This window comes from Geotrypetes seraphini, chromosome 4 (genome assembly GCF_902459505.1).
Source record: "Geotrypetes seraphini chromosome 4, aGeoSer1.1, whole genome shotgun sequence".
NCBI lineage: Eukaryota > Metazoa > Chordata > Amphibia > Gymnophiona > Dermophiidae > Geotrypetes > Geotrypetes seraphini.
This window is the reverse complement of record NC_047087.1, coordinates 267,957,523-267,971,636: the sequence shown is the minus strand read 5'-3', so window position 1 is coordinate 267,971,636 and position 14,114 is coordinate 267,957,523. Positions and strand designations below refer to the sequence as shown.

At 43.0% G+C, this 14,114-nt stretch overlaps 1 protein-coding gene across 1 annotated transcript in view; it reads right to left on the bottom strand.

The window, feature by feature from the left end:
• Nucleotides 1-14,114, bottom strand: part of STK32C (serine/threonine kinase 32C) — an 85,825-nt gene that overhangs the window by 46,617 nt on the left and 25,094 nt on the right. The window contains 1 exon segment of the mRNA XM_033942759.1: nucleotides 4,702-4,739. Coding sequence (XP_033798650.1) covers nucleotides 4,702-4,739 — 38 coding nt within the window.

Below are 14,114 nucleotides of genomic sequence, written 5' to 3'. Positions count from 1 at the left end.
TCCTGGGAAACCTCATGGGTGAAATATTGTGTGTTGGCTTGGCTGCATATGTCAGGGCTCAAGGAGCATACCAGCTTTCGCCTCTTGACATATCGTCTTTATGAACTTCTAACATCAGAACCTATTGTCTGACTGGAATTTACTTTATTTTTATTTATTGTTTTCTCAGGTACTTTAGCTAGATTGTGAGCCTTCGGGACAGCTAGGGAAATCCAAAGTACCATTTTTATTTATTTAATTTTAATGTATTTTTAATCTATCTTCATTGTAAACCGCTTTGAACCTCACGGTATAGCGGTATATAAGAAATAAAATAATAATAAAAAAAAATTCTCTGCCTCAGAGAACTGGAACTCTGGATTTCAAATCTTCTGATTTCCCCACCGTCCTGACCACCGTAGCCGGAGACCTCCACCACCCTCGGACACACCACGCAGACACCTGGTGGAGGAACACAGTCTGGTTCCAATTCCATTCACTCCTTCACGGAACTGCTCAGCCTGCGTTCTGCCCACTAGCAAGAGTGAGCAAGCTCCTAAGGGAACGGTCCCTGAGCCCTGATCTGATGTGCAGGCTGTCCAGGGGCCTTACTAACAAGCAGGGAACCCCCTAGAAGCAGACCTTTTCCAAAGATCTACGATCTCCCGCAGTCAAGGATGTCACCGCAGGGAGCCTACACAGCAGGAGGGTGAAAACCGCGACTGCAAAATATGCAAAATTAAACATGAGCAGAAAATATAAGCTCCTACAACCTGGCTTGTAGGAAGAAAGACTGAGGAACTGAGGCACTGACATAGTGATGAGATATGAGGGGGAGAGCTTAATGTCTCTGAAATTTTGAGGCTTCCTGCAAAGTCCTGGCAGGTAGACAGAAATAACCCACTGGTCCCAGAATAAAGTGGTATTGTACAAGAACTCTGAGTAAAGGAGCTTTTCAACCTGTCTTTCCTTTCTGAAAATGTTCAAACAGATAACTGAAAATGTATGTTCTTACAAAAAGTCCATTTAGAACCAGTTCTACTCAGGGGGGAGACTGTTTTATTAGACTTCTGATTGAGGCAGTGAAGAATCACAACTGGTCAGAGAAACTGTTCCTGTCCTGTTTATCATCAGACATGTGCTCAGGAGTTTCAAGAAGTACTTTGGAGGAGTTACAGCTTTCAGACCCATTGAACCCTGTGCATCATCAGGAATAATTAAAAGATCCTAGCCTCTCTGTAAAGACTGTTAGTCCCATTACAGAGAAAATACCACAGAAGCAATTACAAGTGTTGCAGGCATAAGACAAGGAGATTTATGGTTGTGCCTTTGACTCCATAAACTGGTCAATTCTGATCTTCCTGATCTTCTTCTTTATATAATTAAATATATTTTTTTGATATTCCAACTCTCATATGCCTTTTCTTCACTTCATGGGTGAGTGAGAAGAAATTATACATGAACAGCAGCAATAAGATTCCTTATACTGAAAATATTGGTTAATTATTAGAATTCAACAAGGTTATACAAGATGGGGTATAACATTCAAAAGACCTTATACCTGGTGAGTGGCACTTATCCAGGTATCAATTGTTCCTTTTTCTTTTTGGCACATACTCATGCATTCATATCTGTCAACAGACTATATTTAATCAGATTACTGTATTTACATTACATAAGTGATTTTTATTCCGCCATTACCTTGCAGTTCAAGGTGGATTACAGAAGAGGATTTCAGAATTACAGAAGAGTATTTCTGGACATGTCCACAGGTATTACAGAGTAGAGCGGGTTGCTTCAGAGGAATGAAATGTTTCATACGGTGTTAGTTAGTCTTCATGGATTTTTTGAATAACAGGGTTTTTATTTCTTTTCTGAAAATTGTGTAGTCTGGGGTTGTGATTGGAGAGTTGGTGGTCTAGTTTTGCAGCCTGTGTGGCTATAATGGACAGTAGAATTTAAATAGTATTCTTGCTTGATTTGGGAGCCAGTGTGAGTCGAGTTATGCCTCGGTGATGTGGTCGTATTTTCTTAGTGAATATAGTCTGTGTTTTGTACTGTTTGTTTTGTACTGTGTTTTGTACTGTTTGTAGTTGTTTTATCATTGTTGCGGGGCAGGGGAGATATAGGATGCTGTAGTAGTCAGAGACCTAGGACTAGGGACTGGACCATGAGCTGGAATTGTTTTCTGTTGAAGAATTTTCGAACTTGCCTTAGATTTCTCATGATCACAACTGATTTCTGTATTGTTTTACTGATTTGTGGTTGTATGGTGCAGCATCTGTCTATCGTCATTCCCAGAAGTTTTAAAGTGGGTTGAATGGGGTATGTGATTGAGTTTATTACTAGGTTTGTTATGGTTGGGTTTTTTGTTATTTTTTTTTCGAGAAGTATGAATTTTGTTTTGTCTGGGTTCAGTTTTAGTTTGTGTTCTTTCAACCACGTTGCCACTGTTTCTAGAGTTCTGTGTAGTGTGTCTGTCATGGTGTGTGTTGACTGATCAAAAGGAAGGAGAATGGTGATGTCGTCTGCATAGCTATAGGAGGTTAAGCCTACTTTGTCTAGGCAGGTGCCGAGGGATGCAATGTAGAGATTGAAGAGTGTTGGGGATAATGGCGATCCTTGGGGTATACCACAGGGATTGGACCATGGTTCTGATTTTTTTTTGTTTGTCTTTACTGTGTAGGTCCTGGATTGTAGGAATCCTTGAAACCATGTGTGTACTTTGCCTGTGATTTCTATTGTACCTAGTATTTGTAGCAGGATGTCGTGGTCCACCAGGTCAAATACTGCAGTGAAATCTAGTTGAATAATCAGCATTATTTTTGCCTGTCCTGAGGTGTTGTCTAGCTGTGTCCAGAAGGGATCCTAGTAGTAAGAACATAAGAATTGCCGCTGCTGGGTCAGACCAGTGGTCCATCAAGCCCAGCAGTCCTCATGCGGCGGCCCTTAGGTCAAAGGCCAGTGCCCTAACTGAGACTAGCCCTATCAGCGTACATCCTTGTTTAGCAGGAACTTGTCTAACTTTGGCTTGAATCCCTGGAGGGTGTTTTCCCCTGAAAGACTCTAGAAGAGCGTTCCAGTTTTCTACCACTCTCTTGGTGAAGAAGAACTTCCTTACGTTTGTACGGAATCTATACCCTTTCAACTTTAAAGAGTGCCCTCTCGTTCTCCCTACCTTGGAGAGGGTGAACAACCTGTCTTTATCTACTAAGTCTATCCCCTTCAGTACCTTGAATGTTTCAATCATGTACACTCTCAATCTCCTCTGTTCGAGGGAGAAGAGGCCCATTTTCTCTAATCTTTCACTGTACGGCAGCTCCTCCAATCCTTAACCATCTTAGTCGCTCTTCTCTTGACCCTTTTGCGTAGTACCGTGTCTTTCTTCATGTACAGGGACCAGTGCTGTACGCAGTTCTCCAGGTGAGGGCACACCATGACCTGGTACAGTGGCATGATAACCTTCTCCGATCTATTCGTGATCCCCTTCTTTATCATTCCTAGCATTCTGTTTGCCTTTTTTGCTGCCACCGCACATTGCGTGGACGGCTTAATCGATTTGTCGGTCAGAACTCCCAAGTCCCTTTCCTGGGAGGTGTTTCCAAGTACTGCCCAGGACATCCTGTATTCGTGCATGAGATTTTTGTTACCGACATTCATCACTTTATACTTGTCCACGTTGAGCCTCAGCTGCCATGTCGATGTCTATTCATCGAACCTGTGCTGAAGTTGGTTCTGAATCCAGACTGTGTAGGGTGGAGCAAATTGTGGTTTTCTAGGTAGTTGGTGAGGAGTTTAGCTACAAGGCCTTCCATTAGCTCGACATATAGTGGAATTGAGGCTATGGGTCTGTAGTTGGATGGTTGATCTGTTGCTCCTTATGGGTCTTTTAAGATTGGGGTGACGATGATTTTTGGAGAGGTCGCCCCAGTATATAGGCCGCAAAAAATGTTTTAAAACTCTTAGATAAACTGCCCCATGTTACAAGCTGTGGCTTATCTAAGAGTTTTAAAACCACATGGGGCGGCCTATACATCCCTCCTCACCGGTAAATATCGTACCTCCGACAACTGCCACCTGCCTCCTGCAATGTCGCGACCATGGTGCAGGGCAGGAGCGATCTTTTCAACATCAAGCCACCACTGCGCTGCTTCCTCAATGACTCGTGAGTCCCGTGAGACCTGACGCAGGCAGTGAGGAAGCAGCGCGGTGGCGGCTAGATGCTGAAAAGATGACTCCTGCCCCGCACCACTGCCGTGACATTGCAGAAGGCAGGAGACCAGCAAGGGAGATGCATTATTTTAAAAAGTACAGTGTGTGGGTGGGTGTCTACTAATGGGGCAGCTTATCTACGATGTCATTAGATAGGCCAACCCATATAAGGAAGCCGCACCAACTGTTTGGATTGCAAAACCCATAAATAGGCCTTATATGGGGAAATACAGTACTATCTTTGAATAAGAGAACACTAGTATAAATTTGGAATTCATGTTTGTTAATGCATTTGTGGGAGTAAAATAAGAATGGTCAGTAGGGTAGGTGGCAGGATAGCTTTCATCGAATATGTGATGTATTGTTTTTAATTATTTTGTATGTTGATTGTAAACTGCCTAGGATATTTAGGCGGTTTATAAATTTTTAAATAAATAAATAAAATATACTGTAAGAATTACATGAATAAATATGACTAATGTACCAAAAGTATATACTATGTTTCCTGACCTTTCTCATCGAGAAGAATGTTGTCTGGCTTCACATCCCTGAAAAAAAAGAAAAAAGAAACAAGAGAACAATAACTTATATTTTCTATATACAGAAGAAAGGGGTGTACTCTTCAGCAGTCACATTACTGCAAAATATGAGGATACGAAGAATAAAATTATTGTGCTTTGTCACCCTCTTATCACCCATCCATCTTTCCCCGTTTCTCACCTTACTCACCCCTTCCCTCTTTCTGTGAGACTGCCATTGGAATGTTTTTATGTTTCACTTATAAATTCTGGGGAGGGGCCTAAGGCTCTCATTGGTCCAGGTTGTTTGGCCCCTCCCCAGATGTACCAGGGAGAGGCCTAAGGCCTAAGGCTCTGGGCCAATCAGAGCCTCAGGCCCCTTCCCGGTGTATTCAGGGAGGGGCTTAAGGCTCTGTGGCCCAGATGCCTAAGGCCCATCCCATAGGAGGTCCTTAAACAATCTTGGCCAATCAGAGACTTAGGCCCCTCAAAGGTGCATTACAGGATGCACCGGTGAAGGGAAGGCCCATAATTTTGAAGAGGAAGGCCTGCTGGCTGAAGTGAATAGGCATCCCTAGGGTCAAACATCATAAACAAGGTAAGGGGAAAGAGGCGGGGCGTCATCGGAGGCACGGGGTGTGTGTGTCAGGGGAGTTGTGTGGCAGTGGAAGGGAGTGGACATCTCTTCTGCTGCTGGGAGGTGTCGGGGGGGGGGGGGGTGCTCAGCAGCAGGAGGGAGTGGGCATCTCTTCCATGCCGGGAGGGGGGTGTCGTGGGGCATGTTGCTTGGCAGCAGGAGGGAATGGCCATCTCTCCCACTGCTGTCGGGGAGTTGCTTGACAGCAGTAAAATTTTCTGACAGGTCTGAGCTCTGAAGACTTACTTTCCTGTCAGTGCCTGAGCCAATCAGCACTCAGGCACTGATCAGAAAGTAAGGCAATGACAGCTCAGACCTGTCAGCAAATTTTGGCCACAAATGTAGCACAACAAGGTTAGAAAATCACTTGGCGATTATGGAGAATCACTCAGAGTGCTTATTTTAATATTAATGACCTTGTTGTACTACATTTGCATGGCAGTATCGCAGACTGCTAGAAAACTCAGAAAAGACCACGGTAAGCCGTTCTAATAATTTGCCGCTAAAATACATACTGGAACCGGTTTCGTGAGCATGTTAAAGGCAGATTTTAGTTTTGAGAATCTGCCCCTGAGTGGAGTGGAAATGGCAAATATGAATCCCTTGTTTACACTTTTCAAGACTACTATGACTAGGGGGCATGCAAGAAGAAGGTGTAGCGGTAGCAGACAGTTGGGGGGGGTTGAATTGGCGCGACAGGGAGGGAAGGAGGTAGGCTGGCAGGCAGCATCAGCGGATCTGGGGGGTGGGGTGTTGAATCGGGCGCTGGAGGGAGGGAAGGAGGTAATTAGGCAGGCAGGCAGGCTTTGGCGCAGCAGGCAAGCTGGCTTTGGGGGAGGGGGTGGGGCAAAGGCTGGAAGGCAGTGAGGGGGACATAGGAAGGAGGCACTGAGGGCACTAAGGATTTAGGAAGGGGTACTAAGGACATAGGAAGGAGGCACTGAGTACACTAAGGATTTAGGAAGGAGGCACTGAGGGCATTAAGGACATGGGAAGGGGCACTAAGGACATAGGAAGGAGGCACTGGGAGCACTAAGGACCATAGAAAGGAAGGAGGGAGGGAATAGAAAGGGACAATTGTTGGGCCTGAGTGCAGAAAGAAAGGATGCACAGAAGGAAACACAACCAGAGACTCATAAAATCGCCAGACAGCAAAGGTAGGAAAAATGATTTTATTTTCAATTTAGGGATCAAAATGTGTCAGTTTTGAGACTTTATATCTGCTGTCTATATTTTGCACTATATTTATATCTGATGTCTATATTTTGCACTATATTTGTCTATTTTTCTTTAGTTACTGAAGTGACATTGCATAGTTTAAAGTCATCTGCCTTAACATCTTTGAAACCCTCCCCAATATAAATGATAATTAACATTTTCTCTGCGTATAGTGTGTTTTGTGTTTTTAAAAAAAATTTATGGTTACCATTATGAATTAATAAGCTATTATGTATACATGAAAAATGAATGGAAGAAATTGGGGGCGGAATTGGGGGCAGGATTGGGGTGAGGCTAGGGTGGGGTTGGGGGCGGGACTGACTAGATGTCCCGTTTTGATGAAAAAAATAAATGGTCACATTAGACATGCCATGAAGTTACTACAATAAGTAGTAGATTTAAAGCAAACTGGAAAAAATATTTTGTCAAATAACATGTAATTAAACTCTGGAATTTGTTGCCAGAGAATGTGGTGAAATCAGTTAACTTAGTAAGATTTAAAAAAAGGTTTAGATAATTTCCTAAAAGATAAGTCCATAGGTCATTATCGAGATGGATTGGGGAAAATCCACTCTTGTTTCTAGGATAAGTAGCATAAAACCTTTTACTAGTTGGGATCTAGCTAGGTACTTGGGACCTGGCTTGGCTACTGTTGGAATCAGGATACTGAGCTTGATGGACCTTCGGTCTGTCCCATTATGGCAATTCTTATGTTCTTATGACTAAATAAATACCTCTTTCAGCTAGACTGCTGTCTGCATTTATTTTCTTTTAACTCACAAAAAATTGAATTTATCTAATTAGAATTCCAATATACAGTATATTAGTGTAATCTGGAATTCAGCAAACAAAAGAAGTTTTGATTCAACAACAACAATTTCTTAACAGGATTTTTCCAATGACTGTGCAATTTTCCTACAGAACAGGAAAGCACATCCACCATAATTTTAAAAGAAATGATGCAGGTAGGAGTTGGGGGTGGAAAATCTGGGGAAGGTGACTTGTAGTCTGGGGTGTGGGTAAGGAAGGCTTGGAGGAACTTGGTGAGGTAGTTGGAGATGGTGAGCTGGGTGAGGCCTGTGTTGGCTACTAGGACAAACTGGAAGGTCCCAGTGGGCAGGAATGTGAGGGAGACAGTGACCTTGAGATGAATGTGGATGGAATAATTCCTGTGGGTACGGCCTCTTGAGGGTTTGAGCTGCTCATACAGGTCCTGGATGCATTCCTTGTCTGTCAGATCCAGGAAGCAGGAGTTAGCCCTGAACACTCTCATATAGGAGTATCTCCTGTAGGACACTCCCTCAGTACTCTCTTCCACCTGCTGCATAGCTTCTCCCGCCACCAGTGCATTAGTGTATCCATCACCCAACACCACAGATGCATCTCACTACCCCCACAAACACCACTATGTGCACCAATTCTGGTCTCCTTATCTCAAGAAATATATAGTGGTGCTAGAAAAGGTTCAAAGAAGAGCGACCAAGATGGTAAAGGGGATGGAACTCCTCTCATATGAGGAAAGACCAAAATGGTTGGGGCTCTTCAGCTTGGAAAAGAGACGGCTGAGGGGAGATATGATTGAAGTCTACAAAATCCTGAGTGGAATAGAACGGGTATAAGTGGATCGATTTTTCACTCCATCAAAAATTGCAAAGACTAGGGGACATTCAATGAAGTTACAGGGAAATACTTTTAAAACCAATAGGAGAACATTTTTTTTCACTCAGAGAATAGTTAAGTTCTGGAAAGCACTGCCAGAAGATGTGGTAAGAGTGGATAGCGTAGCTGGTTTTAAGGAAGGTTTGGAGAAGTTCCTGAAGGAAAAGTCCATAGTCTGTTATTGAGAAAAACATGGGGGAAGCTATTTCTTGCCCTGTATCGGTAGCATGGAATATTGCTACTCCTTGGGTTTTGGCCAGGTACTAGTGACCTGGATTGGCCACCGTGAGAACGGACTACTGGGCTTGATGGACCATAGGTCTGACCCATTAAGATTATTCTTATGTTCTTATGTACAACTACAACAAAGTAGTAAGCCCCCGTCCAGACAAATAATACCCAGGCAATCACTCTGCCAACCCTGGCAAATGGTACTCAGAGACATAGAACAAAAGAAACTATGTAGAAAGATGTTCTTGATGCAGGCTTTATTGCATCAAAAATTTGAACAGTAACAATTCACAGACCCAACACAGTCCGTGTTTTGACGAACACACCTTCTTCAGGGATCCTATGATGTTTTTAATCCAGAAATACAAATGTGGATATTAAGAAAATGAGCATAAAACCATTACATCAATTGTCACTGCAAAAAAACTACTCTGCAAGAGGAAGGGGAATCCCACCATTTTGAAGAGGTGGGCCTGCTGGCCGGAGGGACTTTCTCCTACAAGGGTATGGAGGGGTGGGGGTGGGGTATTGGGGTGGCTTATGGGTGTGCGGTCAGGGGTCTAGATGCTTGCAGGGAGTGTTAACGGGATCTGGAAGGGGGTGTCACCGGTTGGGGGGTTGAAAGTTCCGGGGGGCTTCTGGCAGGAGGGAGTGGGCATCCCTCCTACTGGGAGACTTCACAGGGGGGGGGGGCGGGCAAGAGTTCCGGCAGGAAGGAGTGGGCATCACTCTTAATGATGTTGGGGGGTCCTCTGCTGCAGCCACTCAGCTGAACGTGGCAGGGGTATTTTCTCCCCGATCAGCTGGACCTGTAAGACTTCCCAAAGCCATGGCTTCAGGGAGGCCTGTTGGCCAGCTGATTGGGGATTCCCTTTCCATGATCAGCTGATGTCAAAGGATCTCTAATCAGGCAGGCACAATTTTGTAACCAGCGCCTGTGACATGGGTGCCAATTAGAGAATCACAGGGGGGTTAGGCATCTGTCCGTAATTCTGTATACGATGCCGGTGTGCAATTCTCAGCCGCTTCTTAAGCGGCTGCTAAAACCGGCGTCCTATACAGAATCTGCCTGTGGGTGTCTTCCTGAAAGAAGGATTAACTAAAAATAAATAATTCTGAAGAAATGCAAAGGTAATGTCATTTTTAATTATACAAGATATTTTATTATATAGTAAAATCAAACCAAATGTCTCTTCAAATTATCAGCCCTGAAGCTATTTTAGCAATACAGTATTTTGCTTGGTGAGTCATCATGTACCTAATGTCATATATTGAGACTGCTTCTGAAGAATACTACACTATGGCCCTCTTTTACAAAGGCGCGCTAAGCATTTTAGCGCAGATTAGCACGTGCTAAATCAATACTTGTGCTAACCGCTAACACGTCCATAGGATAACATGCATATGTTTTAGTGCGCACTAAAAAGCTTAGCGCACCTTTGTAAAAGAGGGGTATGCTAATGTAGATTGCACAGATTTTAATATTTGATATTGACAGTTGATTATGAACATAAAGGATAATCAAAAAATTGAATGGGTCAATATTCTACTGCTATCCGCTATAATAATTCCCTTAGCGCGCATGCGCACTTCAAACCTGGTGGATCCGTGCATCCGTAGCTCTGTGGCTGGCAGAGAAATTGTATTGTAAAGCAGAGAAGTTAGTAAAGCGTACGGCGCATGCGCGCACGTTTGATTTGCTGCGAGTGGCTGTTTACTTTACCCAGCAGCGGTTATTCTGCATTGGTTGCCGTTTCCAACACAACGTGCAATAAAAAAAATAAAAAGGTAGGTGGGAGAAGGGGCACGAAAATTGACATCCCCCCAACATCCCCAAAATTCCCCGACATCCCGCTGACATCTTCACACACACACATAGAAGGACAGGGGGCCAAACAGATGGGACATTGACAGACTGACAGAAAAGGTGGCAGTGAAAGACACACATAGAAGGACAGGGGGCCAGGGAGAGAGATTAAAAGAAAAAAAAAAAAACAGACAGCGGATAAAGAGAGAGACACACACAGAAAAAAGACAGACAGACAGACAGCAGCCAAGGAGACAGACAGCAAAAAAGACAGACAGACATACAGTGGTCAAGGAAACAGACAGCAAAAAAAGACAGACAGACAGCGGCCAAAGAGAGAGAGAGAGAGACAGAAAGAAAGACAGACACATCTATTCTAGCACCCGTTAATGTAACGGGCTTAAAGACTAGTGGTCAATAATTTACAAAGAAATTTATTTGTGAACAGTTTAGAACTAATGGTTAAGACAGTATATAAAAAATTTCATACAATTTTTATTTAAAAATTACAATATTTAGCCCTTTTCATCAAGCTACGCTAGAGGTTTTTAGCATGGGCTGGCGCGGTATATCCTCCGACGCTCATAGAATTCCTATGAATGTCAGAGCACTTACCTCACTGGTCTGTGCTAAGAACCTCTAGCATAGCTTGAAAAAAAAAGGGGGGAGGGACCGGAGTTTTTAAAATGCTGGCTATAGCATCTAAATGCAGTAAAACATGGATATTTTGTGATATGTTCTGGCTACAGAATAGCACGGAATATCTGAGTAGAGCAGTCATTGTTGCCAGTATCTGCTATCTAGATAGCAATGGAAATAAAGTTAGTGCAGTTATCTAGATAGTAGCCTATATATCACTGCTCTCTGGTTCCCACATTTACCCTTTTTCTGTCCACACACCACCCCAGCACTACCCAGATAACATTGAGGCGGTCTCTACTAAATAGTATGCTGAATATCCATGGTCAGCATTGGCTATGCCATATAGGAGCATAGGTGTTCTTAGCATGCCCTTGCACATGTTTTACCCATGCACTAAGGCCAATTTTTCATTTATTATATTAATGACCATATGAGAGAATATGTGATAATCGAGGTTTTATGACTGATGACTGAACCTGAGTACGGTAGGTTTGTTCTCTGTTTCTAAGAGTCCAAACCGCCACTGAAGTCCTTTACTTCCTTCTTTAGCTGAACAAATAGGTATCATTTTAGTGTATGCATTTTTCTCATTCCAGTTTGGTGGGTTTTCCATGTTTATTTGAATGAGGGCATATTTCATCTTGTGGGCATGTGCTATTGGTTCCATTAGCATGCTTCAATTAATAAAAATTTCCACATGAGCTACTTACCACCACCCATTTTGTAGGCAATAAGGGCACATGGGGTATATAAGAACACTCGTAATAATAGCCAAACTGGGTCAGACCAATGATCCATCTAACTAAGTACCCTGTTTCCACAGAGGCAGGTTTAGGTCACAAGCACCTGGCAGAAACCCAAAGAGTAGCAACATCCCATACTGCCGATCCCAGGGCAAGGAGTGGTTTCCCCCTATGTCTGTCTCAATAACAGACTATGGGCTTTTCTTTTAGGAACTTGTCCAAACCTTTTTAAAACCTAGCTCCGTTAACTGCTCTTAGCATATCCTCTGGCAACAAATTCCAGAGTTTAACTATTCTTTGGGCGAAAAAAAAATTGCCTTCTGTTTATTTTAAAAGTATTTCCATGTAACTTCATTGTGTCCCCTAGCCTTTGTAATTTTTGAAAGAGTACAAAATCAATCGCTTTTACCTGTTCTATACCATTTCTGTTTTTGTAGATCTCAATCATATCTCACCTCGACTGTCTTTTTCCAAGTTGAAGAGCCTCAACTGCAAGGAAGTTCCATTCCCTTTATCATTTTAGTCGCTCTTCTTTGGACCTCTTCTTGAATTTAGATACATTTTTAGGCACTCATAATCGAAAGAGAAAAACGTCCAAAAACCAGCCTAAGTCGGCACTTGGACGAACATTTCCCAAATAAGTCCAAGTGCCGATAATAAAAACGGGTTTTGGACGTATTTCTAAACGACCTAGGCCTACATAGTGCGCTCAACGACCAAAGCTAAACGGGGCATTTCGGGAGGAGTGTCGAGGGCAGGAGTTAGGCGGGACATGGGCCGGCTTAGACTTATTCATACAGCATGTATAACCAAAAGTTATACAGCCCAGGATCGACGAAACTTGGACATTGTGACTTAGACCATGTAAAACATGGTCTAAGTCACAAAAACCCACCTAAACTCACCAGATAAGCACTGCAAACACATAACACAGACCCCCCACACACTACCCCAGTGATCACCGAGCCCCCCACCCCCATAAAAATATTAATCACAGCTTTAAAATTCAGCCTCCAGACCATCATCACCTGGCCGCCTGGCATAGGAAAGTCTAGTTGACCAGCACAGAGGCAGCTTAAGTCATCTTGGGGGTAGGTTAGGGACCCATAGAGAGGAGAATCCATGCTCATATGCCCCTGTAATCACTGCATTGATAATAAAATATGTGCACTCCCCTATACACCCCCAAAACTCTTTTATTCTGGCAAATAAGTGGCTCCTGAGGCCATAAGGGCTATTGGGGTGGTAGATAAGTGGGTCTAGGGGTTTCTGGAGGTGGTTTGGGGAGCTCACCATGACCTATAAGGGAGCTGTAGTGAGGAGAAGACATGGCACCCTTTCTGTTAAGTTCACAGCAGTGCCCTGTAAGGTACCCCACTATTTAGGTGGCATATCTGGGTGTTCAGTCCATCACTTTGCAGACCCCTCCCATGTACAACAGGGTTTGTTGTAGACGTTTTGGACTTGGACGAAAAGTTGGATAGAAATGTGGTATAAAGATGGATGATTTAGCGGCTTGGATGATCAGATCGGCAGGCCGTATAATTAAACGATTTTCGAAAGAAAACAATTTTGGACGTATTTTTCGAAAATGTGTCCTAGGCTGTTTTTTACTTTGGACGACTTGCAAGTTAGATGAACACAGACTTAGATGTTCCTTTCGATTATGCCCCTCTTAGTGTCTACCACTTCCACTGGGTAATCCTGCACTAACCAGTTGGCACAAAGTAATGTAGATACGCTGTTTAGCACATGAATGTCCCTTGATGCAATCCTTCCCCAAAAATTTTTAAAAAGTTTTGGGAACGTGGATTAGCACATGCTAAAATGGCACGTACCACAGAATGTCTGAGCATGTCCCATAGTCTGCCATTTTAAACTCCATTAGCACTTAAGACAACTTATTAAAAGCACCCCATAGATATTAATGTGGGTGCCGGAAAAGAGGACAGCCATCCAGCGAGGGAGGGGCAGGAGCATTAGCAGGAGCACTGGAACAATGGAAGGAAAAAAAAAGGTACGGGGGGGAGGGGAGTACTTGCTCCATAAGACACACCCTTATTTCCACCCACTTTTGGGGGAAGAAAAGTACATCTTATGGAGCGAAAAATATGGGATTATATGTTGTTGATTTGATTCCAGCAAAGATATTTTGTTATCTAGACATCCTTTTTGACAGTAAACTCTCCTTTTAATAGTAGATAAGGCAGGTATTAAAAATAATGTTATTACTGGCTTTCATGTATTCATTTAGTCAGTAAGACCTTAGATTTTGACTCCATTCACACACTTATTCATGCCTTTGTAATATCAAGGTTAGATTATTGTAATTCAATATATTGTGGAATCATAGCAGTACTTTTATGTAGGTTACAGATATTACAAAATTCAGCAGCTAGGCTTCTATTCAAAGCTAAAACATATGATCATATCACTCCTCTATTGATAAGTTTACACTGGGGCCCTGA